General features: G+C 42.4%; 1 protein-coding gene across 1 annotated transcript in view; it reads right to left on the reverse strand.

Moving 5' to 3' along the window:
- Positions 1-25,437, reverse strand: part of TMEM132B (transmembrane protein 132B) — a 213,454-nt gene that overhangs the window by 57,066 nt on the left and 130,951 nt on the right. Inside the window, exon 4 of the mRNA XM_058851528.1 lies at positions 6,980-7,166. Within this exon, the coding sequence (XP_058707511.1) occupies positions 6,980-7,166 (187 nt within the window). The remainder of the gene's footprint in view (positions 1-6,979; positions 7,167-25,437) is intronic.

The following is a 25,437-nucleotide window of genomic DNA, read 5'->3' on the forward strand; positions in this document are numbered from 1 at the left end:
CAGTGTTGCTTGGCCATAAATGAGCTCCAAAACTGCATTTTACAGCGAGGACAAAGAGGAACAGCAAGGCCAGACTTAGGACAGCTTGGCCACACTTAGGCCACACTTAGGCCACACTTAGGCCATCATTTGTGAGATCAACACAGGGCTCCCATGGCACAGACAATCCTGCCCCATTCCTGTGTGGAAAATGCTCTAAGGACAAACAGGGGGTAGGAAAAGCCAGACTGCAGCGCTGGAACAGCCTTCATCCACAGGACAATCACTCACATTCATCCAAACTGCAAACAACTGACAATATGTGAGAAAATCACTGTAATTTGGGGAGATTCAGAGTGACTTCCAAGAGGTGGAATAGTGGGAAATGCTGCCTGGAGGACTCGATCCTAAAGGATCTGGAGCATTTGGCACCAGCCTGCTCTACATGTTCATTAATAATTTGGACTCTGATTGTAACGAGTATCAGCAAGTGTATCAAATTTCATGAAAGCAAATTATTGGTTCCCAGTGGAATAACATGGTGCTTTACTCAAGCAGGCATAAAACACGAGGATGAAAACCTCATATAATCTCCAGCTATTGTCATTCAATGTTTATCATCCAACACAGTAGAATACAATTCTTATCTTTGATGGATGTGGCACACAATAGCTGTTTTCTTGAGTGCATCATAAATATTAATAGTATTCACAGAGCTTCTTAAAATTTGTCATGTCACATTGCTTTCATGGAAACATTCAAAATGCCATTATTTTTGTCCCACCAATAGCAAATTTCCCTTTCGTTTCTTTCTTTTTCACTCTTGAAATTAAATGGTAGAGGATGTTTAACTGAGCAGAGGAAAAAAAGGGATAATGGTTCACATTGAGCCATTCCAAAAACCTACTTCAGATGCCCAGAATTAGACTGAAAGAGGAAAAAATGTGATATCCTTTGGAAAACACAGTCCAGTTAAAAATGAAACACTTGATGAAATTGAAAAGATTTGTCTGGAATTTCATTTTTGGAAGAACACTGAGGAATAATGCTGACATTACCAAAATGTTCCTAGTCTGCCATATTCAGAATGGGACATTTTCACTTCAGGAAGAAAAAGTGCTTTTTTCCTCCCAAAACAGAATATTTGTACACGATTGTGAATATCCTGGGCTGCATCCAGAGCAGTGTGGGCAGCAGGTGAAGGGAGACAGAGATAATTCTGCCCCTCTGCTCTCCTGAGATCCCTGGAGCTGCTCCAGGGCTGGAGCCCCTCTGGAGCCAGGCTGGGAATGTCCCCTGGACAGGAGAAGCTCCAGGGAGAGCTCAGAGCCCCTTCAGGGCCTCAAGGGGCTCCAGGAGAGGGACAAGGGATGGAGGGACAGGACACAGGGAATGGCTTCCAGTGCCAGAGGGCAGGGCTGGATGGGATTTGGGGCAGGAATTGTTCCCTGGCAGGGTGGGGAGAGGCTGGGATGGAATTCCCAGAGCAGCTGGGGCTGTCCCTGGATCCCAAGGCCAGGCTGGACATTGGGAGCTCCTGGGACAGGGGAAGGTGTCCCTGCCATGGCTGGGGTGGCACTGGGGGGGCTTTAGGGTCCCTTCCAACCCAAACCATTCTCTGTCATTTAATCAAGTTGAATCAGACACCTCAGTTCTACAAAGAAATGAGTTGAGCTGCTGTTAATCAGCTTTGATCACTAAAACAACATTTCAGGGTGTGTGATAACAATGCAAACTGAAATCCCCCAAAGCCCATGTGGGCATTCCTCACATCTGCTCCCAGAGTGCTTCAGTCAAAGCCTTCCCCTGATCAAACTCAATAAAACCTTCAGTGCTTTGTGTTTTGGTTGATGTGTTTCAAGAAATCTCTTCAAATTTCATCTTTCTCCATAAAATTCACCCTGTGGTTTTCAGAGCAGCCTGACAAAACAAAACCATTTCATTCTCTATGACAATTAATTTGGAGATGGTAATAATTGCACGAGATCCTATCTCTGCTACAGGGACATAAAACACTCGCTATGGGCATGGGAAATAAAGTAATACAAAAGAAGAATCTTTTTTTTCCTATTCTGTACTCTCTCCACAGTAGTTAATTTGCTCTGAGTATAAAATCAATCCTTCCAGTGTGGGATTTTAGGAAAGCTCGAGGCTTCAATCCCACTGCCATTAATCAGTGTTAAAATTCACACCAAAATCTGTGATCTGGGAGCCACAGATTCCAGTTTTATTTAAAAACAATGTTGATAATCCCTATAATATTTCTGGGATGAAGATCTACTCTAGATTGAATTTGCATTTAAATATTTTTTTCTGTGAAATGGTGAATGTTGGGAAGGACAAAATCCCATTCTGGGCAGGTTCCTTTGCATGCAAAGTACAACAGAAAGGCACTGTTAAAAAGGAACTGCAAAGCCAAAGGTCAGAATGACTTCAAGTAAGAAATATGCATTAAGTGCAATGAATAAACACATAGGGGACGATTTTGCACATAAATGAATTTAACCAACTTCTGAAAAATATGTAAATCATCTGGGTTTGCTGGAAATGACTGATCCTATCCTGGTTTTTATATTCCAGAATTAAGTGGGTTTGGTTTTTATGCCCAGCACCAGAGCAAGCAAAGGAAAAGCTGGTACAGCCTGTCATTTTCCCCTTTAGTTTAAGGTGCAGGTAAGCTGCTTTCTAAGTCTGGCTCAGCTTCCACCTTGGGCTGAGTGTGCTCCTTTAATTGGTGTCTGAATATAAATTCCATTAGCAAACCATGATTTCTGTAGGAAAAATAAATTCTTTCAAGTTTTTTTTCTTGAACAAATCAGCCAAGTGTTGCTCTCAGCAATCCCAGTTCAGCCTGAGTTACAGAAATGGGCACATTTAAGGACAATTTTTCTGGGTGTTCTTTATCCAACCTCCTATTTAAGTGATTCACAACATCAGGAAACCATTACTCGACCAACAGCTCCCAGTTTAGGGGGAGGAAACAAAATTCCTGAAGACACAGTTCAAATACTTGTAGGAAATAGAGAAATGTTTGGGGCTGAGGGGCACAGAGACCTGGGGAAATATTGATTGTTACATTTGGAAAAAGCTTTGGAATAATGACAGTCTGGGACTCACAATTCCATTCCTACACCAGAGAGGATTTGCAGCATGGACATCTAAAAGAGCAGCACTGCCAGTCACAGACCAAGCCATCGTTTTCCCAGATAAAAACACACCACCAGGTATTTTTCTATGATTAAATCTATTGTTCCTCAAGCCTTCAGCCTCAGCTGGAGCCTTCTTACAAAAACCAGTTAAAATAAATCTCTTCAATGTCTTGTTCTTTACTTTAACTAAGTTCCTGGTTGCCTGGAAACTCTGTAAAAAACCTGGATTTTAATTTTTTTCTCTTTTTCTTTATATTTTTGCCAAGTGTTGGTTAGATAACAGATTAATCAAATCACAGTTGTTTGTGACAGAAACCTGGATGACAGACTCAAAGCTGGGGAAGTGTTTGTTTTTTGCATCCCAGGAGTGTCAGACTCCACTGATGACCTTGCTACCAGCAACTCTCCACAACTATGGAAATTGCAGATGATGCCTGCCTAGATCAAGAGCAGTAACTGAGAATTACACAATTATATCATCACTGGACAGAACAGATTTATCTGTGCTATCAGTTTCTGTAATTAGCAGGACATCCACTTCCACTTTGCAAGATTATTATATCACATTTTTATATTAAGACAAATCAAGCTGTCTAGCTCAGATCCAACTTTAGAATGTTCTGCTGGACCTTCTGGATGCCTAAAACACACCTTCTGCTGCATCAGACATCAACCAGACTCACAACTCCCATCCTATTTCAGTGTCACAAGCCTTATTTTAAAATAATCACCTGCTGTGTTTAAAGTCAGCAATGGTAACAGCAGAAGAAGAAAATCAGATTTTCCCCCTGATATTCAGTAGCAGAACAAACAGAGGAAGCAAGAAGAGCTCTGGCTGTGCTTTCCTCAGCTTGGTCTGTTATTGTGTGGGGATCTCCAAACCTCCTCAGCAGCTCCCAGAGCCATTTCTAGAGATAAAATCTCTCAACAACTTTTGATCTCAAGAGGTAATGACAAAAAACTCAGATAAAACTAAATATTCCTTCCACTCTCCTCCAAAGAAACCTCCAGGAGTTAAATATTCCAGCTTCTAAGGAATCCTCCCAAACCTGCTTTTTTACCTGAATTAATTCAGCCTAAACAAAACAAGAGTTTAGGTGACAAAACAGCATTTACAGCCTTCAAAGCCACTCATCCCTGCTGCCACTTGTTCCTAAAGGTATAAATTCTACCTCTTTTCTAACCAAAATAGTTTTTAGAGATAATAAGTAAGAGCATTGTAAGCTTAAGTGTTTTGGAAAGTACCTTTAAGAATATAAAAGGGGACTTAGAAGTCATGCAGAAACAGGAAAAACTAAGTAAGTGTGACTTCATTTAATTTTCTAGTCTCATCAAGCTTAGTTTATTCAGGTCTGATTAATTAATGTCTGCAAAGAGTTCTGAAAATATAAAACACTACATAAATACTAAATAATAATAGAGTACTTAAGGAAAAGCTCATTTGTTAATTTGCACGGAGTTTTAGGAATTAGCATTTATTTATTTCCCCTGTGCAAGCAGGCCCGTTCAAACCCTTTTTTAGCAGAAAATACTTTGGCAGCTACAGGACGATGGATTTCATGTATTTTATGTGTTTCAAGTCACAGAAAATTGCTGAGACTGGATGTTTCAATTCCTGGGAGCTCAAGGAGCTGGGGAGAACTGTGAGGTGGTGCAGAAAGCAGGTTCTCCTTCAAAATGAAATTTTGTTTTAGTTTCTCTCATTATTGCAAAAGTTTTATTTATTTACATATGTGGAATTCACTGAATATGTCCATAAATACAACTGAGATTTATTATAGGAGGATCATTAAAATTGAAATGAATTATTTGAGAATTAAAGTTCATTTTAATTTGAAGGATTTTCCAGCTAATTTCTCCACTTTTCTTTCATCTCCTACATTCTTCAAAAAAGAAAAAAAAATGGGAATAGAAGAAAATTCTCTATTGACTTTTCTGTAATTTCTTCCCTATCACTGGGCTGCCAAGTGTAGCCTTTGGCAGTGGGAAATGGAAATTAAAATTATTTGGGGGCCTGGTTTCCATTACAAGCATCTTTCCTTGCTTCTGGTCATGCCAGTGGTCATGCAGAGGAAAACACCAATATTTTGCTGTTTATATATTGTAATAGAAAGAAAATCAGCACACATCGACTCAGACAGGAAGGGCACATGTTCATGAGGAAGCAAGCAAGAAAAGGGTGGGTGTTTCTGAGGGAAGTGCTGGAACATCCAGACTCTCTGGCTGTTTCTCTGGTTTTACACCTGAATTTCCCCACTGAAATCCTTGTTCATGTGTAAAGCTCTGGGACTAAAAAGCCCACCAGGCCCAAACACAGGTCAAAGGTCCCTTCTAGAAAAGGTGCCTCTGATTTTACCAGGAGATATTTGCATTTCTTAAATAAATCATCAGCTTCAAGCTTTCTGCACACATCCACCTTAAACCTGCAGGACACCTCCATCTTCAGGAAGTATTTTATCCTTTCTGTGTAACTCAAACCAAGCCTTTTATTAAACTGATACTTTGCAGCTCACTGGACTATTTGGCTCTTTTGGGGAAAATGAGCAGCAAACAGTCCAGTTGTTTGGTTTAGCAATGAACTTTCCCACACATGCAATGTTAATTTATTTCAATGTCCCCACTAATGGCAACATTTACCCTCAGAGCTGTGGCAGTCCCATTCTCACAGCACAAGACAACAGCTCCAGAGGAGCAATTTCCATGAACCAGGCCAATAACCCACAAACGGGAAAGGATTTTCACAAAAGACCCTAATGGTTTCCAAGGAGCCATTAAGGCACATCAGGTAAATAAAATATTATTGAAATGTATTTTTTTGCATTTAAATCACTTGCAGCAGGTGCATAGGAAGCAGCTCATAATAAAAAGGCTCCCATTCCCTGGAATACTAACGAGCATCAACAGAAACATCCAGGAAAAGGGAGGAGCAGTTCTTACCATGGCAAGGGGAATGATTCCTACAAAATCATTCAGGAAAAGGAACCAGCAGCAGGTTCTTACCATGGCAAGGGGAATGATTCCCACAAAAACCTCAGGAAAAAGGAGCAGCAGCAGGTTCTTACCATGGCAAGGGGAATGATTCCTACAAAATCATCCAGGAAAAGGGAGGAGCAGCAGGTTTTTACCATGGCAAGGGGAACAATTCCCACATTCAGGAAAAGGGAGCAGCAGCAGGTTCTTACCATGGCAAGGGGAACAATTCCTACAAAAACCTCAGGAAAAGGGAGCAGCAGCAGGTTCTTACCATGGCAAGGGGAATGATTCTTACAAAAACCTCAGGAAAAAGGAGCAGCAGGTTCTTACCATGGCAAGGGGAACAATTCCTACAAAATCATTCAGGAAAAGGGAGGAGCAGCAGGTTCTTACCATGGCAAGGGGAATGATTCCCACAAAAACATCCAGGAAAAGGAACCAGCAGCAGGTTCTTACCATGGCAAGGGGAACAATTCTCACATTCAGGAAAAGGGAGCAGCAGCAGGTTCTTACCATGGCAAGGGGAATGATTCCTACAAAAACCTCAGGAAAAAGGAGCAGCAGCAGGTTCTTACCATGGCAAGGGGAATGATTCCCACAAAATCATCCAGGAAAAGGGAGCAGCAGGTTCTTACCATGGCAAGGGGAACAATTCCCACAAAATCATTCTGGAAAAGGGAGGAGCAGCAGGTTCTTACCATGGCAAGGGGAACAATTCCCACATTCAGGAAAAGGGATGAGCAGCAGGTTCTTACCATGGCAAGGGGAATGATTCCCACAAAAACATCCAGGAAAAGGAACCAGCAGCAGGTTCTTACCATGGAAAGGGGAACAATTCCCACAAAAACATTCAGGAAAAAGGAACAGCAGGTTCTTACCATGGCAAGAGGAACAATTCCCACGAACATGGTTTGGCTGACGAAGATCTCGGACACCACGAGCTCGCTGACGGAGTCGTCCCGTGGATATTCCACCTGCCAGGTGATCTGCTGGGCCCCTGCCAGGCTGCTGGCATTGTCGATCTCAAAATCCATCTGCAGGATCTCGTAGGAGGTCATGTTTGCTCTGGAAAACAAGGCAGAATTCCCCACAACATCACTGGGATGTTGGTAACAAAATGGATTTTCATTTCTCTTCCCTCCTCACCAGTAGATTAAATTCAACGTGCAGAGTTGAGACTCTGAGAGAAACCTAAATAAAACTGCACATGGGCAACTGCAGAACTTTCTAAGTAAGATGAAACTGTATCTTTTAGTTTCCTGAAATGGAGGCATTTTTCCCATTAAACTCAGGCATTCATTCTCCATAATCACAATGAACTTACAGAATAAGCCACAAACCCTTGGAAAAGCATTGCACAGATGTCGCTAAATTATTTAATATACCATTATTATAATTTTGATGCTGCAAAACAACAGAATACTTGGCCATTCCTCATGTTCTACCAGAAATGAGCTCTTGTGGAGGGAAAAAAAAGTCTTTCAAACCCAAACTGGTCTTTATCTCAGTGAAAAAATGGATTTGCAGAAATTATACATGACAATAAATGAGGGGTAGATTATCCCTATTTTCAATTCATGACAACATTCTCCTCGTCAGTGGTGCAGACTTGTAATTATATGGCAATCATATATTTCTCATCTGGAAATAAAAGTTTAAAAGTAAAGAAATGGATATAAATGCACAGCATTGAGAACTGAATTTAAGAATTACTTCTGCTTCCTTTCTCAACAACAGCTCTTATCCCTTTCCTCAGGTCCAAAGCTATGCAAATATTAATAATTAATCCTCAGGTTAGAAAAACAAATCTTGTTTTTGTGTTAAGTGAAGCAAACAGACACCAAGATTTAACCAAGTGCACTTGGCGTATCCACAGCAAGGATCAGTTTAGAAAACAGACCTTTGCTCATCCAAACTTCCCCAAAAACTGACTTGTTTTACAAATCACACAAAGTTTACACACAAATATTTACAAAGAATACAGACAGACCCTGCAGTGTGGAGACCTGATGGAGGTCACAGGCACAGAGAGGGGATGGAAAGGCTCTGACTGCAGATCCAGCTCTTCTTCTCTTGGAGAAACACCTGATTTTATCGATACTCATTAAATTTTGGGGTAACATCTGAATTTGCTGTACATCAGCCCAATGGTACATTCATTATCTGTGTGTCCTTCCCCAAAGGAGCTGTTCCAAGAGCTGTGCTCACAGGAAGTTTCAGCTGCTGCTGCAGACAACAGGGACTTAAAACATCCTTCACATCTTCCCAAATGCACAGAGGCAGAATCTGGGTTTGCCATATGGTTTTGAAGGAGAATTGTAAAGGGGAAAAAAAAAAAAATCTGAGCAGGAATTATTGATTTTTGTGTTTTCTTTCTGACAACAAACAACCTAAACATATGCTTCAATGCCTGGAGGATAAATATTTTCCATGCTGACAGAAGATGATATCCACCTCCAGGCAAAACTAGAAGCTATTAAGGCATTTTTTGTGTGGCCAACCAGACAACCAGCAAAAACCTTTTAAGATAAATTTTATTACATAATAATAGGGATGTAATTAAACCATTTCTGTTAAAAACATAAACTCAGCTTCATAGTTTTCTGTGTATCACCTCCAGCTGTTTGTTCTATCTAAATTGCATAAAATTAATTTGCTCACAACACAGAACTAAAATTTAGATATGAGCTTTACACTAACTATGGATTTAGATATTTGGCCTATCAAGGTATTTTTAGGTCTGCAATTTCACTTCATTCTGTTCAGGCCAATAGTTGTTACTCACAAAGACAGCCAGGAGTGGTTTCAAATTGAGAACAAATCCACCAGTGGAGGATTTGGGTACAGAGACACCAATTAAATAATAGGTCAGGTTAGTCTGCAGTGATAAATCCATTCCATGGTCCCAGTGACTGGCACTTCTTTGAGTTCAGAGTTCAATTATTGCTTTCCTGTTTTTCTTTTTACCTATCCAGAAAGAAAGCACAATAGTGGGTTAATATTTTATACATAAAGCTCCCTCAGATGCAGCGACATTAACAGGGGAATTAAAATGAAGCTGCTCTCCCAGGTCTCCATCCTGCTTCCAAAGAGAATCCTTATCACCACTTGGAAAAACAACACCAAATTTGGTTTGTCAAAGGTTTTCTGCTCTGTCTCAATAGCCAATTAAGTATTATGACACATTAATATTGATTAAAGAAAGCTCCACTTCTCTCTTGGGCTCTGCTGAAAGAGATGGCCTTGAACCATCTTTCACCTCCAAAGCCCCCCCTGAGTGCACAGCTTTAGCAAACCAGGATTCAGCTTTCTGTGCTCTTATTCCCCAGCAGGTGAATGAATTTAATATAAAATCATGGTCTTCTTTTGTCCTCTTCAGAGACTGAGCCTGGGAGCAATGCCAGGTGCTGTGGTATCTGGGACACCGAGTACCCCACGGATGAATCCACCCTCTTTGTTCTGAGCTTCTTCCCAGGTTACAACTCTAACAAACTCATGATAAAACCTGAAAAGTGGATTTCTTTCATGTTCAGACTAGTGCTCACCTCCTGCCTGCTGCATCTCTTATCCTACAGAGGTTTCCTGGTAGAAAGGCTGGTATTACATTCATAATTCTTGCAATTTATTAACACTCCTCTGTAATACCATGTGGGAGACCACTGCCTTTTTCTGCTGAAATTGATGGAGGTTGCTAAAGTAAAACCAGAGATAAATTAAACCATAATCAAGACCTCAAATGTCAGCATTTACTTATGTCAGCTCCATTAGCTGATAAATTCCCATCCCAACACCTGCATTTCAATTTCTCTCCTGCCTGTGCAGCATTATCACTATAACCCTTTCTAAAAGCACTTGTTCCTGCTTTTAAAACCTTCAGCTCTTGGTGTGATTTGGATCAGAACCTCGCTCTTGGTAGCCACTGTCCATCTGCAGCTTCTTGGTGAAGACAAAATGCCAGCAGTGGCAAAATCCACGAGCAGAGAAGACAAGGACTGTAACTCATGCTGTTATCAGCCATTAAATCCCTCTAAACCAAACTTCATCCTAGCAAGATTTTTCAGCTTTTCCTGGAGACTCATTTCATTTTTCTCTTAAATAAGTTTGAACTCTTGGGGAGAGTCTGATGGAATCCAGGGACTATAAATCACTTCTCCCTTCTGTATCTTTCCACTCTTTTTAGTTAAATATTTCTATTGTCCAGTGAAGTTTTTTTCCTGGTTTAGGATTTTGCCAAACTCTAGTTTAGAGAAGCAATAAAAAAATAAAAAGTCAAAATTACTTTTATAAAAAAAGATTATTTCCTGCAAGCACAAGGAAAAGACCTTATAATTTTAGGCAGCTGGCATGCTTGCTAATAAGTCCATTTCTATGGAAATGAGTTCATAACTATTAATTTTGCCTGCTCCTGATCTATTCTTGATGAGCCTTTCAAATTTAGAAAAGCGCTTCATGATTCTCTCAATTTGGTAATTACTAACTCCCTTTGATGAATCCAGCCCAGTGTTTCAGACATGAGACATTCATTACACATTTTTCTCTCTGGTGAGAGGAGGAAAAAAAGAACCCCATGGGTCTTTTTGGATTTATTTCCTCTCACAAACTCCTGTAAGTAGGTCCTCTTCTTCAAATGGTGATTTATAATCCTATCTGCGTACCTTCACAGTCCTGCCTGTGCTGGGGCTGGAAGAATGCCCAAATCCTTGAGATTTCTGCACAATCTCCCATTGTCTGGCCTCGTATCTGTCTGATATTTCCACTGGGTCCCAAACAGCCCAGCCAGGCTTTGGCACAGCCCAGCCCTCATCCCACACCCAGCAGGTGGGAGCTGTGATCCCAGCCTGGAGCTGACTTTGAGCTCAGAATGGCAAATCCATCCCAAAGAAATGCAACCTCAGCTCCAACCAGCTCCAGAATAAGGGAGTTAGCAGGGCAGGAAAGTGTTGCTAAGCCCCAACAGACACATCCATGTAGTAGGTGGCTACAAGGAGCTGCAGTTCATTTTTACAAAATAAAAATCACTGTGAGGGTCCAGCACAGCTCTGATGGGAGAGGCTTTAACCAGCACCACGAAATCACCCGACACTGAAACAACAACAAACTGAATTTGTCTGAGCCCAGCATGGAATTATTGAATTCATGGAATGATACTCAGTGCCTGGCACCATGGCAGCAATAGCACAACTGCTTTGTATTTACCTTAAATAAACAAAATGATTGAGTGTTGAGGAAGATGTGCATTGCTCACCAAGCTGAAGGGGCTGCCCTGTGTGTTTGAGAGGTGCAGGGTGACATTTCAGAGCCACCCCCAGGCTCTGCTGGCTCCCACTCATGGGTCAGCAACAATTGAGTTGATAAAAGTCAGACCCTTCTATCACTGCACTTGGCTATTACAGGAAATCACGAGTTCCATTCACTCATAAAATAATGTTTTCAGTAAACAGCAATTTGGTTATGAGGCCCACAGCAGTGTAAACAATACCCTCAAAAACAGAGCAGATGTGAGGTATTGGAAAATAATAAATGTGGCGTATCGTGCTGCTTGAGAGTCTTTTCCAGGTTGATAATGGACAATTACAGCAAATTGTAACCAAATTCTATAAGAATTCAGTGACCTTACATTACCAAGGTACATTAGTTTATAAAATACCTCAGTAAAAAAGGTCTCACTCCTTTGATCCCAAGAGGATTAATTTTGTAATGATGGTTTACTGAAGAGCAAACACAAGTGGAGGCTTTTCAAAAACTGATTGGAAATGCTCAAGATCCTAATTTCCTGCAGAAGTCAAATGATGCAGCAGATGGCCAGGACCTGTCAGGGAAAAGATCCAGACTAAAGGTCCTGACCTCCTCCCCCTGAGGAAATGAAGATCCTAGCAGCCTGAGATGAAGGAAATGAAAGCAGATGCCTGGCAGGGGCAGCGTGCAGCTTCTGAGTGATGAAGATTTTCATGCTGAGCTCTGCCTTCCTGCCCAGGGAACCTCAGAACAGGAGCCTGGGGCTTCCCACAGCTCCAACATCCCCAGCCCTCCTCTCCAGGGTGGAGCACCACACACCAACTGAAGGATGTCAACACCCAAACCCTCTGCTCCCAGCATGAAGGATTCAGATGAGGCTGTAAGGACACAAAGCTGCTGTCTAACAGAGACCTTGCTTTGCTGTCCATATTCTCCCAAACATTTTTTGGTGCCTGATCTCGGTTTTCTTTCACTGCCATAAAAATTCATGCTCTTCACAGATGTAGAGTCAAAGAAAATGGCTACAGAGGATGAACCCAAGCTGCCAAATCCACTAAGAATGTATGGATTGACACAGCATGTTTTAATAATCCAGTAAAAGCCATAAAAACAACGAGAAAATATTTTTGTTCCAAACACGCCATCAAGACCAGGTATTATGATGTTATTTTGCTTAGCCAACATTTTCCCACAACTGAAAACAATAAATCTAGATAATGAGCAAACCTTTTAAGCTCTTCAGCTTCTCCACTGCCAATTCACAACTGTGCTGCTCACTAACAATGTGCAATAACTTCCACTTTATTTGATTTTATCAACATCATCATGACAACCCTGGAGACAACTGAGACAATTGCTTCAATTATTTTTATTTGCTTGCACCCTTGTGACAGTGCACAGAAATGCTTCTGGTAAAAGAGTCCTTAGATACTCTTTAAGTCAACCTTTAACAAAACAACTTTTAGGACTGAACTTGGGACGGGGGTAACTGGTGAGTTCTATTGGTAACATTTGTACCTTTGTCATTACTCTCCCCTTTTGGAACAGCATGCAATCTTTTGGGGCTTAAAAAAGCATTTTGATTGCACTGGAATATTTTTCTGACTACTATTTAGAACTTCTTTATTGCTGTGTTGTGTATTTCTTAAAATAAAGATTCTCTGTCAGGAGGAAGAGTCTTGTTGGGAAACATAACAAACACATCCAAGGCCAGGCTTTAGCTGATGTTGGATGCAAATATAGAGGGAGCTATTGTTGTTTAAAAAATAAGAATGATTTTATGATGAAAGACTTATGCTGAAACCTATCCAGTTAATAAATATCAACAGCCCAAATGGTGCTTGTAATTTTTCTTTAACTATTGAGAAATTCTTACATTTTTACATGCCATAATCACATGGTCTATTTTCAACGTTGCTGTGAGAGCAGCTAAAATATATTATAAAGCAAAGATGATTTTTTAAATAACCAATGACCGAAAATAATCAATTCAGTGGCACAAGAAGCTCTTTGCAGTGCAGGAACTCACATACAAAGCTCTCTGCAGACTCTCCAAAGGTCTCTAAAAGAGCCAGAGTGCAGCTCAGGGAGCCTGGATGGCCCAAGGGAACTTCAGCCAAGCTTTGTGTAAACAATGCAGCAAACATTTCACCTCAGGGGAGGAACAGGAGCATCCAGAGGCTCCATGAGATGGGAAATATTCCCTGGAAATCCCTGGTGACACTGGGCTGTCCATATTGCCACCACACAGGCAAACACCTGAGTTTCCTGCAGGTAATGAAGCCAAAAAAGAAAGTTCACACTTAACCCAGCTCCTCCCCATCCCCACACCAGGAACCAGCTCAGCACAGCTGGAGATGCTTCATTCAGAGCCTTCCTCTTCCCCAGTCAGCTGTGGAATGGGAGGCAACAGTTTGATTTCCCTGTGCCTCCTCCAGATTGATGGTGAGCCTCAGGAGGAGTGATTCCACACGGCAGCTCCTGCACGTGCAGGGCACGTGAGGCTCTGGAGTTTTGTATTTATCAGTAACCCCACAGCTTCCTCACCTTCCCAGGCAGAGATGAGATGGGGGAAGTGACCTGGAGACACCCTAACACACCTCAGATCACATCTCCAGCAAGATTCCTTGACATTCTAAGCACTTCAATATTTTAATTTCACTATTTTCACTATTAGCATGAGGTGATCAGACTTCTCCTTCTGCATCAATCCCATGAGAAAAGAAAAAGCCTACTCGAGCTAGGAGGAAGTTCCTTGTGATCCAGTTGCTGTTTTGGTGTCAGAATTACAACTGAAGCTGACAGCTGAATCTCCTTGGGGAGAAAAATCAACCAGAGGGGATCTAGAGATGCAAATTCCCCAGGCACTGAAATCCTGAATGAAAAGCAAAGGGAGCCAAGCTGCAGCCTGTGCCAGGAGCACACCTGAAGTGTGCAGGATACACCAAACAGACAAATGGGAATCTCCTCCTCAGTGTTCAGAGTCTCCTTCAACACTTTTGAACTTCATCCTTTGCTCAATGGGCACACTGTGTAAATGACTAAACAGCACAATGCCAAACAGCAAAAACAATGGGAAATGAAAAACCAGTCCACAGCTTGCTAAGGCTGCACAGAACTCATGTCTGCTGTAGAAGCTGCTGTGATGCCACCTGCATGAAATAATTAAAGAAGAAAATCAAAATAGGGGCATAGCAAGAATTATTTTATTCCTCCTACATTCTTTACAAGTTTAAGCACCTAATGAACTAGACTTGGCTTTCTTGGAATCCAATGTACTCTTAGATGGAGGGGAATGTGCAGGGTGTCCTGTGGCTAATTCACACTTGTGCTAAGAAATAAATGTCCATGGCAAGATGCTCAAAGTGAGGGCAGGGAGCAGGGCAGCCCATTAACATCACCACAAACGGGACCTCCTCCCTCCCTCCCTCCCCACTCCCCTGCCAGGCACAAAATTGTTTTATTTTAAAGGCTGAGAATTATGTTTTACAGAAGAATTAAGCTCTTTCTCTCGCTGTTGGTACCCACCAAACAGACAGTAAAAACATGAAAGTGAAACTGGCACAGAAACATCAGTTTCCCATGTTTTAATTAATAAACAAGATTAATTTATCCAGCTGAGCAAACACAGGGTGGCTCAGGGTCTGCATCCCGTGTATGAACAGAAAGAGCCATCTGCATTTAGTCTCTGTACCTCCACCCTTTGCTAGTTGAGCTTAAAATCCTGCTCTTCACACCAGAACTAAAAGCAAGAGGTAAACAAAGAGTTCCAATCTAAGTCACACTATTTTTATCCAAAAATGAATCCAAATTTTCCTAGTCATGCAAAGGTAACTCCAAATAACAAAATGCAGAGGGGTGGATTTAATATTTCTCCTTTTAAAAATCATTCCACAATTATTGTTTAATGGCAGGAAGGTGAGGTCAGCCCCACAGTCACCCCTGGACGTCTCCAGGTCACCTTTCCAAGGGGCAGCCAGGAGCTTGGCACGCTGGAAGACAAAGATTTCCCAGCACAGGGACAGCTCAAGGGGAGCTGCTGGGACACTGCTGAAAGCCAAGGTCATACCCTGAGCAAATGAGTGCAGGCACAAGTGAGGAAAAGTGAGGTTCATTCATTCAGCCTCTGAAAATGAATAATTTGGAAGGGAAGGGGAGAGGTGGTGTTCCACCCAGCCTGTCCCACCCAGTGTTTATCCCAAAATGCAATCCCAAAATTTGATTTCAAGGGATTTCCTCAGCAGTGAAGCCTTTAACAAGCTGAGATGGAGTGGGCTGTGTGTCCAAGTCACACCGAGGACATTTCCATCCCACCTCTTCTCAGGGAGCCTGAGCAATGACCCAAAATGGCAAAAATGACCCAAACTCAGCAGTGACAAAATCCCTGCTGTGGTGGATGTGGTGTTCCATTGGCTCCCTTGTTACCCCTGGAACAGTCTTGGTTTTGCTTTTTCATTTTCCTCGCTACTATGAAAAATTTCACCCAAGCAAAAACACCAGCTGTCACAAAGAACAAAGAGAAGGATAAAAGGATTCCTAGAAAAAGAAGGCAGGCTCCTGTAAGCGCTGCAAATCACGCTAAACTACATCAAATATCCCCAACATCATGGGTTAATGCAAAGCAGAATGTACAAAATCATTTTCCTTCTATTCCTCTCTTTTCTCAATCTCTCCAGGATTTCATAATCTCTTCCCTTCTCCCGCCCCCCTCCCAGCTCCCTTCCTCCCCATACAAGAATATGCTCAGCCCTGGAAAATTGTTGAGCTGAAATCCTTAGATTTTGTCGAGGCCTGGCATTCTTTGGCCAGCTGTATTTACACCCGTGGCTGCTGGGTAGTCATGCTGGAAGCAATTAGCTTTCATGCTTTTTCAATATCGCCTTTCAAAAACTTTGAGATCCCTCATCTCCACCGATTTAGATGTAGAGAAGCACAGAAAAAAAAAAAAAAAACAAAAATAAAGAAAAAAATTTAAAAAAGAGAGTTTATCCATATGCTGAGCTCCTTTAGTCTGATTCAAATGCAGCAACTTCAGCTCCCCAACACCTCATGAATGCCACCACAGCCACGTTCCCAGCCCAGCAGGGGAGATGCTCAAAGGCCATGGAAACCATCACCACAAGGCTCAAAGGCAGCAGCTTCCAGCACTGCTGGGCCCAGGGAAGGTTCAGCAGCCAGCAGCCATCTCTCATGGAGTGGGACAGGTCACCTTTGAGCACGTCTGTGGAGTTTAACAACACTTTCAAGTGTCTCCTTTATGTTTTTCTAAGAGGAAAATCTGTCACTGTTGGACTATTTAAAAAAAAAAAAAAAAGAGAGAAAAATAAAAAAGGAATGGAAAGAAAAACATAAGAGCGTAGCTAAATGTATACTGATTGCAGTAATTGCATCCATTCCTCTGCTGGAAAGTCTTGTATTGTATTTCTAATATGTGCTGATAAGTGCATTCACAACATGATTAACTGCCTCCAGACAAGAATGGCTATTATGTTTAACAGACTGATTAGCAAGTGACAGAGCTGCAAACTGTACTCCTGGTAAATTGGCTGCTTTTAAATTACAGCAACTTTTTTATGGTTCCATTTTTAAAATGCAGCGGCTTGTTACACATATGCAACGTAAATTCCTAGCTGACAGTAAGGGATAGAGGATACTGAGCTTTTAACTTTTCATCTTCAGATCTCAATTAAAGCATTGCTCATTTTCTTTTTAATTACACTGAAATCTGCACCGTACATGGCTCTCATCAGGCATCATCTCATTTTCAATACTGATCTCTCCAAAGCTGCCCTTAAACACAGGGACAGCGATTTCAGTCTGTCTCCTTCACAAGTTCTGCCTTATTTTTGCTGGTCTGTAAGCAGACAACTAAGATGGGATTTAGTGTGTTCTTCCCAGGATTTGGTTCATTCCCCATTCTCACAGCTCCAAGCCCTTTTCCCATGGATTCTCACCAGGCCCAGTGCCCTCGGAGCAAGGCAAAGGGAAGAGGTGCAGGGTCTGGCCCTGCTCAGCTCCTGAAGCTGAAGCACAAATCTCAAATCCTCCTCGCTTCAGACTGGCCACGGCATGAGGCTCATCCCTGCTACTGCCAGGACTGCTCCTGCTTCAAGTGAAACGAGCTCCTCATTAATTCCCTGTATTTTATCCCAACAAAGGGCAGGATTTGGGCACCCAGCTCCTTGCAGTGCTCCTGAAAATCCTGCCATCCAATGCACGGCTCTGCTCTTTTTGATTGCTCTTATTTTTATCTCTGTAATGTATAAGAGCAGCAGCCTTGGTCTGGGCCCCCGTGTATTTCATACAAACACAGCTATAGAGACAGTCACGACCCCAGAGAGTCTGCAGTCCACAAGACAGAGAGAAAAAAGAGATTTAACCATCAGCACCAATTTAAATTCATCCAGAAAGCACAAACCCTTTAAGTACAAATTTATCTAGAGACTTTCAAGCTCAATGACATCATGTACTTCAAACCAACTTATTTATAACATAAAGCTTAGTATAACTTGTAAGGAGATAGAATAAATCAATTTGCTCTATCACAGAACTTCATCAGATACAATACAGATGGCTCTGCTACCATGGTTAAAAATAACCTACACATTTTTAAATCAGCTCAAGGCATTTATCAAACCAGGAAACTGGTGGAGGAGGATGTTGTCTGGCTTGTACACAGGAATGGGAATATCCACCCAGCAGTTTGGGGCTTTTATTAATCTTATCTCAAGTGTTTATAATTTTATTCTGAACTGGGAGAATTCCGTTTCCAAAATCATTTATCTTTGCTAAATACCAGGACAGAGGAACCTGAAGTTGTCTATTGAATGTAGATTAAGAGGGGAGAAAATAATCCAAAGGGCAGCCTGATTGTAGAAGGGGATAGAAAACACTTGAGTAACAAACTCACTCTAAAGCAAACCTGGCTGAGCACCCAGCCCTTCCTGCTGGGTGAAAAAGGGTGCTGGGAATTACCAAACCCTGAGAGGTAATGATACAATAATAATACAATAATAGTACAATAATGTACAATAAAAGTACATTAATTGTCAGGGAGATGGCACCACAGAAGTGGCTGTGCAGATCTGGCATCCTCCTGCATGCTCCTCACCAGGTCAGCTTGTGATTCCCAGATATTCTGCACCAGGCAGGGAGACAGAGTGCAAAAACCCCACAGCCCTGCAAATAATGCTGCTGGATGAATGAAATTCATTTGTTTCTCAGCTTTCATCGCTCTTGTTCTCACGTTCCACCCACAGAGGGAAAATTAGGTGTTGGTGTTTGCTCAGGATTTATTTGCTAAAGGGTTCCCTGTGAGGTTTCCCAGGAGCTCTGTTCAGCTCTTCCCACTGGAAGGAAACCAGGATGTCCCCTCTGGAGAGAGGAGCCAGAGCCCCTGAACAAAGGGCTCAGGATGCCCAAAGAGCCAGGATCATTCTCTGTGCTGGGAGGCAATTCCAGTACCCCTGCAACCCCTGCAAAACGAGGAGGGAGAGCTCATGCTGTGACCACTTTTTTACTCTCTTTAAACCAGGTATAATAAGCTCCTGGGTCAGCCAGAGCTTTGACATCTGCTGCCTAAGATTTTTCTCCATAATGAGCTCCCTAAAGAAGACCAAAAGCCCTGGTAGCTCAAACAAAGGCGAATTCCATCACAATAAACCTAGAATATGTAACATTAAACAGGGAAAACTCCAAGCAACTGGATCAAACAGAAAGGAAATAAAAAGCCATGTACACAGCCCTCCCCCAGGCTGGTGTCACTGCAGGCAAGCCCTCCACACTCGTTCCCAGCTAACCTGGAGACTCCCTGGCCTGCAGCAGAGCCTGCCCCTCTCCTGCTGGTCCCAGAGAGACCCTTCATTCATCCCTCCATGTCCCCACAGCCACCTGTTCCTGCTCCCTGTGCATCCCTGCTTTTTTTCAATTTTAATTTAAAATTGAGAGGAGCATGTGAATAAAAGAGAAGGTATCTGAAGCAAAAACACAGATGGTTCTGCTTCCAGAGAAGTGCACAAAACTGAGGTTTATTACAAGCCTTTTATTTTACTTAGAGCCTTTTTATTTACTCTTCTTTCTCTCTTCTCTCACCTATTCATCTCCCCCTCAGAGTACTGAAAATTCAAGCTCCCGTTCTTCCAATTCAAATTCAAATTGAAACACACACAAGCACAGCACCGCTTTCAGCACAGAAGTTTGAAGGGTTTTGTTGCAGATTTTGGGGGCTTTTAAAAAAATTATTTTTAAGTGTCTAACAAGCCAATTAGAGTGGCTGAATCAGTACCTTTGAGATGAATACACAGGAAATGAGAGAACATGGCAGTGGTGACACATCTTGCAGCCTGAGCCCCCTGGAACATGTGGCATGTGCTATTTTATGTAAAATCTGTAACTTCCACTGTTTATCTCATCAAGAAAACCACTTTCCCCCCTTGCTTTTCCATTCCCTGAGTGCTTAATGAAGTGGTTTTGCTTTTGATGAAGGTAAAGGCACAGAGAATCTCTCCAGGAGGATTCCTGTGCTTTGCTCGTGGTCTCTGTGCAGGCACTCCCGTCCCTGGCTGCCCAGAGCCGGGGCTGCAGGAGCTCTCCCAGGACACAGGGCAGCTCCTCCCAGCCCTGAAGATGAGCATGAAGTTGTTTCATTTCTCTCAGGTCCCTGTTCAGCTAAACCCTCTGAGACCCCACTCACATGGCAACGTTTAATGGCTTTGTGGACTGGATTTCAGCTGTTCCAGTCCAATAAAATGAAATATTCCAGTTCAGAGCAAATTGCCCTGAAATATGGCAGTGCTTTAATATCATCCTGGCTGAACACTGAACACTTGCAGGGCAGCTGTGGTGTCCTGGATTTCCTGTTGGAAATCCTCTTGTTGAGCAGCTCAAGTTACCCTGGGAATGTTACTGAGGTGGGTCCTTCCTTTCTGTACCTTCACTTTTGGTCTCTAGCTTTTGGGGAAAAAATTATGTGCATTATAATTAATAAGAAAAGGAAAAAATAATTTAAAGCTAACAGGCATTGCAATCACCATAATAAATTTATAGGAAATACATTTAACTATTGCCATGGCAATCAGGAAACTGTTTTGTTATAATTAAAAGGATAATTACCTTTCTCTATTTTAACAAACTCATGAATTAAAAATTTAGGATAGCTTTGCCAGAGTAAATGTATCTGCATACATTACAAATAACATTCTCATGGCATTTTCCTCTTTAACTCATCGTGATTTTTGTATTTTATTTTATATGTTTTTTAGGTCTTTATGCCATGTTGCAGAATTCAAGGTTAGGTTGAATGGGGCTTGGAGCAACCTGAGATAGTGGAAGGTGTCCCTGCCCATGGCAGAGGGTTGGACAAAATCATCTTTAAGGTCATTTTCAACCCAAACCATTCTGTGATTCCAGAGTAAGAAAACTCTGAGTATCTTATTTACCCACAAATCTCCAGAACAAAGGAATCTCTGAAAGTTCCTTGGCTAATAATTTCAAATTACAATAACACAGTCAAATCCCACCGAGCCTGAGAACAAAGCAAGCAGAAGCAGAGCAAAGCTTTAGCTACAAATTGTACATCCAGCTCCAGAAATCAGGTTGAATAAGTCACTGTTATGTTTTGGTTTGTCACCTCTCATAATACAGCACCGAGCACAATTCCTTGCTGAGGAATGAATGGAACCCATTTAGAGCTCCTTTCAACAATGATTTTCTGTTGTTTGCAGGTGTAGGTCACAGGTGAGATACAGACCGTGATCCCTGTTGTTTGAAATATAGATCTCTCTAAACTGTCTCACAAAACAGGCACTGGCTGGGAAACTGCCTCTTCCTTCCATTTTTTGTTTGGAATAGAAAAAAAGGACATTTGCTTGTTACTTAGTTGAAATAAAGATGCTTCTGAAGACTGTAAAGGGAAAAAGAAATTGAAATTATAAGAAAACATGAGCTGTAAGGATATTTAGTATGTAATTATTTAAGTAGAAGGCCTTTAATAAACTGGATACTCAACCTCAGTTTACAAACTCAGTATTTAAAGACCAGTTCCATTTCTGGGGAAAAACAAACCAGGGGTGGTGTTGGATCAGTAATGTATTTTAGCATGGCTTTTCCTTTTCTACTGTAAAAATGTCTAATATTAAATGTACAGTATTAAATTGGAAAGGAAAGTAAACATTAGCCAGGGCAAAGAATGAGAAAAAAGCACCTGGAGAGATAATGCACATGGACTGTAGAGGATCACGTGGGAAACTGGAAATGAAGGTGGCACATCTCTGCTACAATAAAGTCAAGAGGTGCAGGGAGCAGCAGAAGAAATGGAAATGAGCTCCCAGATGGGATCTGGCAAGGTCTGGGGGAGACATTTCCTGGCTGTTCACAGCAGGGCTCTCCTGGGGGGCTCCTCTGGGCTCCAGCAGGCACAGAGACAACGCTGGGGCTCTTCTGGCTGAAGGATTTTAAACCCACACCCTCCTCCCTCTGTGACATTTGTATTTCAGGAAAGGTAAGGGAAGTTCAGGATGGAGAATCCAGCATCTTGGAAAACTCTACCCCGACAAATTTGGGTGGAAACAGGACACGGAGCTCTCTGGGAAAGCAGGCCAAAGGCAAACCTACAGACTCAGATTGCAGCCAGGATTGAAAGGTGATTTTCCAGCAGATCCAAAGAACGGATCAGCCTGAATTCCCTGATGACTGCCCAGGGCAGGGGGAACGGCCAGGCCCCCTGCAGGTGTGTGAGGAACAGGAACAGGAACAGGAACAGGAACAGGAACAGGAACAGGAACAGGAACAGGAACAGGAACAGGAACAGGAACAGGAACAGGAACAGGAACAGGAACAGGAATGATGAGACTGCACAGAGCTGCAACCAGAACTAAAGGCAAGCTGAGCCCTGCTGCTCTGCAGAGCAGCCTGGGTGCAGGGGTGCAGGAGATGAAGTGATGCAGGAGATGCAGGAGATGAAGGGATGCAGGAGATGCAGGGATGCAGGAGATGCAGGGATGCAGGAGATGAAGGGATGCAGGAGATGCAGGACATGAAGGGATGTAGGAGATGAAGGGATGCAGGAGATGCAGGAGATGAAGGGATGCAGGAGATGCAGGGATGCAGGAGATGCAGGAGATGAAGGGATGCAGGAGATGCAGGAGATGAAGGGATGCAGGAGATGCAGGAGATGCAGGAGATGAAGGGATGCAGGAGATGAAGGGATGCAGGAGATGCAGGACATGAAGGGATGTAGGAGATGAAGGGATGCAGGAGATGCAGGAGATGAAGGGATGCAGGAGATGCAGGAGATGCAGGGATGCAGGAGATGCAGGAGATGAAGGGATGCAGGAGATGAAGGGATGCAGGAGATGAAGGGATGCAGGAGATGAAGGGATGCAGGAGATACAGGACATGAAGGGATGCAGGAGATGCAGGACATGAAGGGATGCAGGAGATGCAGGAGATGCAGGAGATGCAGGAGATGCAGGAGATGCAGATGAGCAGCTGCAGGAGTGCAGCATCTCTGCTCCATCCAGCCCGTGCTTCAGAGCCAGCATTTGGCTGCTCTGCATTTCGGTGCTTGCAGCCTCCCTCATGCCACAAGGAACCAGAGAGGTCTCAGCTTTCCTTCCAGGGATTTGCATTAATCCAGGCATGCCTTCATCACCCTGCTTCTGCTTTAGAACTACAGCTTTGCCTCAGCAAAATTCAAATCCTGGGCCAGCACTTTATCAGGTGGCTTCAAGCTAAGGGACACTAAAGGACACCTGAGTCTGCAGCCAAGTGGCCACTGCAGGCCAGTGACCTCTACAGTATAAATAAATGTAAATGTAAATATAAATATAAATATAAATAAATATAAATATAAATATAAATATAAATATAAATATAAATATAAATATAAATATAAATATAAATATAAATATAAATATAAATATAAATATAAATATAAATATAAATATATAACCAGTACCCAGCCAGGCTGAGGGGAGGGAGAGCAGGAATCATCCCACATGGAGCACAATCTCCTGATTGCTGAGCTGCTCCTTCCTTCTGGAGCCACTGAAAATGAGGAACTGGATTTGGGAGGTCACAGCCCCACCTCATTCCAGCAGCTGGGAACAAAGGAAGACAAGGCCATGCTGAGCAGAGGAAGGAACAGGAACTGCTCCTTTTACCTTCTGCAGGTTTTTGCTGGTGTGGCTGCTCTGCCTGGGGGTGTCTCTGCCCTGCTGTGATCCCAAAGATCCCAGGGAAGGATTCCTGAGGGAGAGGAAGGTCAGGGAAAGCAAGCAGTGACACCCCTGGCCAGCCAGAGCAGCTCCCAGTGCAGGGACTCTGAGGGGAAAAAAGAGACATTAAAAAATAAAAAAAAAATAAAGTAATTTTAGTATCACTGAATAAATTTTTCTCGTGCAAAGATGCCCCTTTCCTTTCCAATCCCACATAAACTTTTATAATCCACAACATCCTCTGGCACGGACTCCCCCAGGGTGTGCAGCTGGTGAAGCAGCACCTCCTTTCACTTTGAATCTGCCAGCTGCCACTTTCAAGTGATATCACCAATTCTTGTTTGGAAAAGACAATAATTTCCCTATTCACCTGCCACGCTGGTAATTCCTCCAGACCTGGCTCATTCTCAGTGAGATGGGCATCTTCATGCCACTGGATATATTCCCTTTCCTGCAGGAGAACACAGATGTTGCCTTCCTAGCTGCTAATTTTTATCTTTTCTCTTAATTGAAATTACCTTCTGCATCCCTAATCTTATAACTGAATGTCCCATATGTTGGTTGTAGCGCAGCTTGCATAAATTCAGTTGAAGAAAGTTGGTAAATTTCTTTAAATAATAATTATTAGGAAAACAGCCATTAAGGTAAATTGAAACTACATTAGTTGGAAATTAAATTGTTAAAAATTATACTTTCTTTCACGTTCAGAAATTATGGCTGAATAATTCTTCAACCAAGCATTACAAGACAGGAATTCCAGGGCTCAGCACAAGGTAATTTTAGAGGGAAGTGGATATTCTGTTGTGACATAACATAAATAAATATACATGACTTAAACCTCTCTAACAACTCCTTAATAATGTGTATTAACTGCTTCGAGAAATTTCTTCAAGCAACAGTGGTTAAATAAATAGAAATAAATAAATAGAAAATGCTTTCAGATTTAAAAGTACATGAAACTCTGAGGATCAGGAAGGCAGGGACCCCTTCCCCTGTCCCAGGATGCTCCAAGCCCCAAAGTCCAGCCTGGCTTTGGGCAATTCCAGGGATCCAGGGGCATCCAGGGGCACCCAGGGGCATCCAGGGGCATCCAGGGGCATCCAGGGGCACCCAGGGGCACCCAGGGGCATCCAGGGAAGCTCCTCTGTGAGATCTGGCCCAGAGCAGCCCTTGCAGCACCTCTCAAGCATCATCCAGAGCTCCCCTTTCCTGCAGAGCTGCCCAGGTGTGAGGAGAGAATCCAGCCCCTGCTGCTGTTGAGTTGGGATTTTGTTTTCCTGGCAGCCCCACACCTTCCCTCCTCCTGCTCTTTGTCCCCTCCTCGCATTCTGCCTCACACCAAGTTTGCAAAAGCCTAGCAGCAGGGATAATATTTCTGTTTCCACAGCACTTGTCATTTATAATTCCTCACCTCTCCAAGGGTTTGGAAGCACTACCTGCTGTAAATACCAATTTCAATGATGTTTATTTTTTGTTACCATTACAGTTCTCCTTCTCCTCTGTGACTTTTTCCTTTTTTTTCCTTTCCAACCTCTTAAATTTCGTTTATTTTTTAGCTGTAGTATGTTTTCAAGAAAAAAAATCTGTATATTCTTTCAGATTAAGCCAGTCTTCTGCACTACAAACAGCAATTATTTCATGCAATACACACAGCAGCACACACTTATTTCTTGCCACCAAGTACCTGACAGCATTTCAAATGCTGGGAGAAGATTCTGCATTTAATAAATGGAAAAAACCTGCCACAGTTGATTTTATATAACTTATCTTTATAAGTTGAATCAAAGAATCCCATCCCACATCTAGACCAAGAAATTTGGCTGCCAAATATTTAAATTAAATGCCCAGTGGAGCTTTCTAACTGCAAAGCAGCAGCAGCTTTACTG

The sequence above is a fragment of the Poecile atricapillus genome, chromosome 16, assembly GCF_030490865.1.
Source record: "Poecile atricapillus isolate bPoeAtr1 chromosome 16, bPoeAtr1.hap1, whole genome shotgun sequence".
NCBI classification, from domain to species: Eukaryota; Metazoa; Chordata; class Aves; order Passeriformes; family Paridae; genus Poecile; species Poecile atricapillus.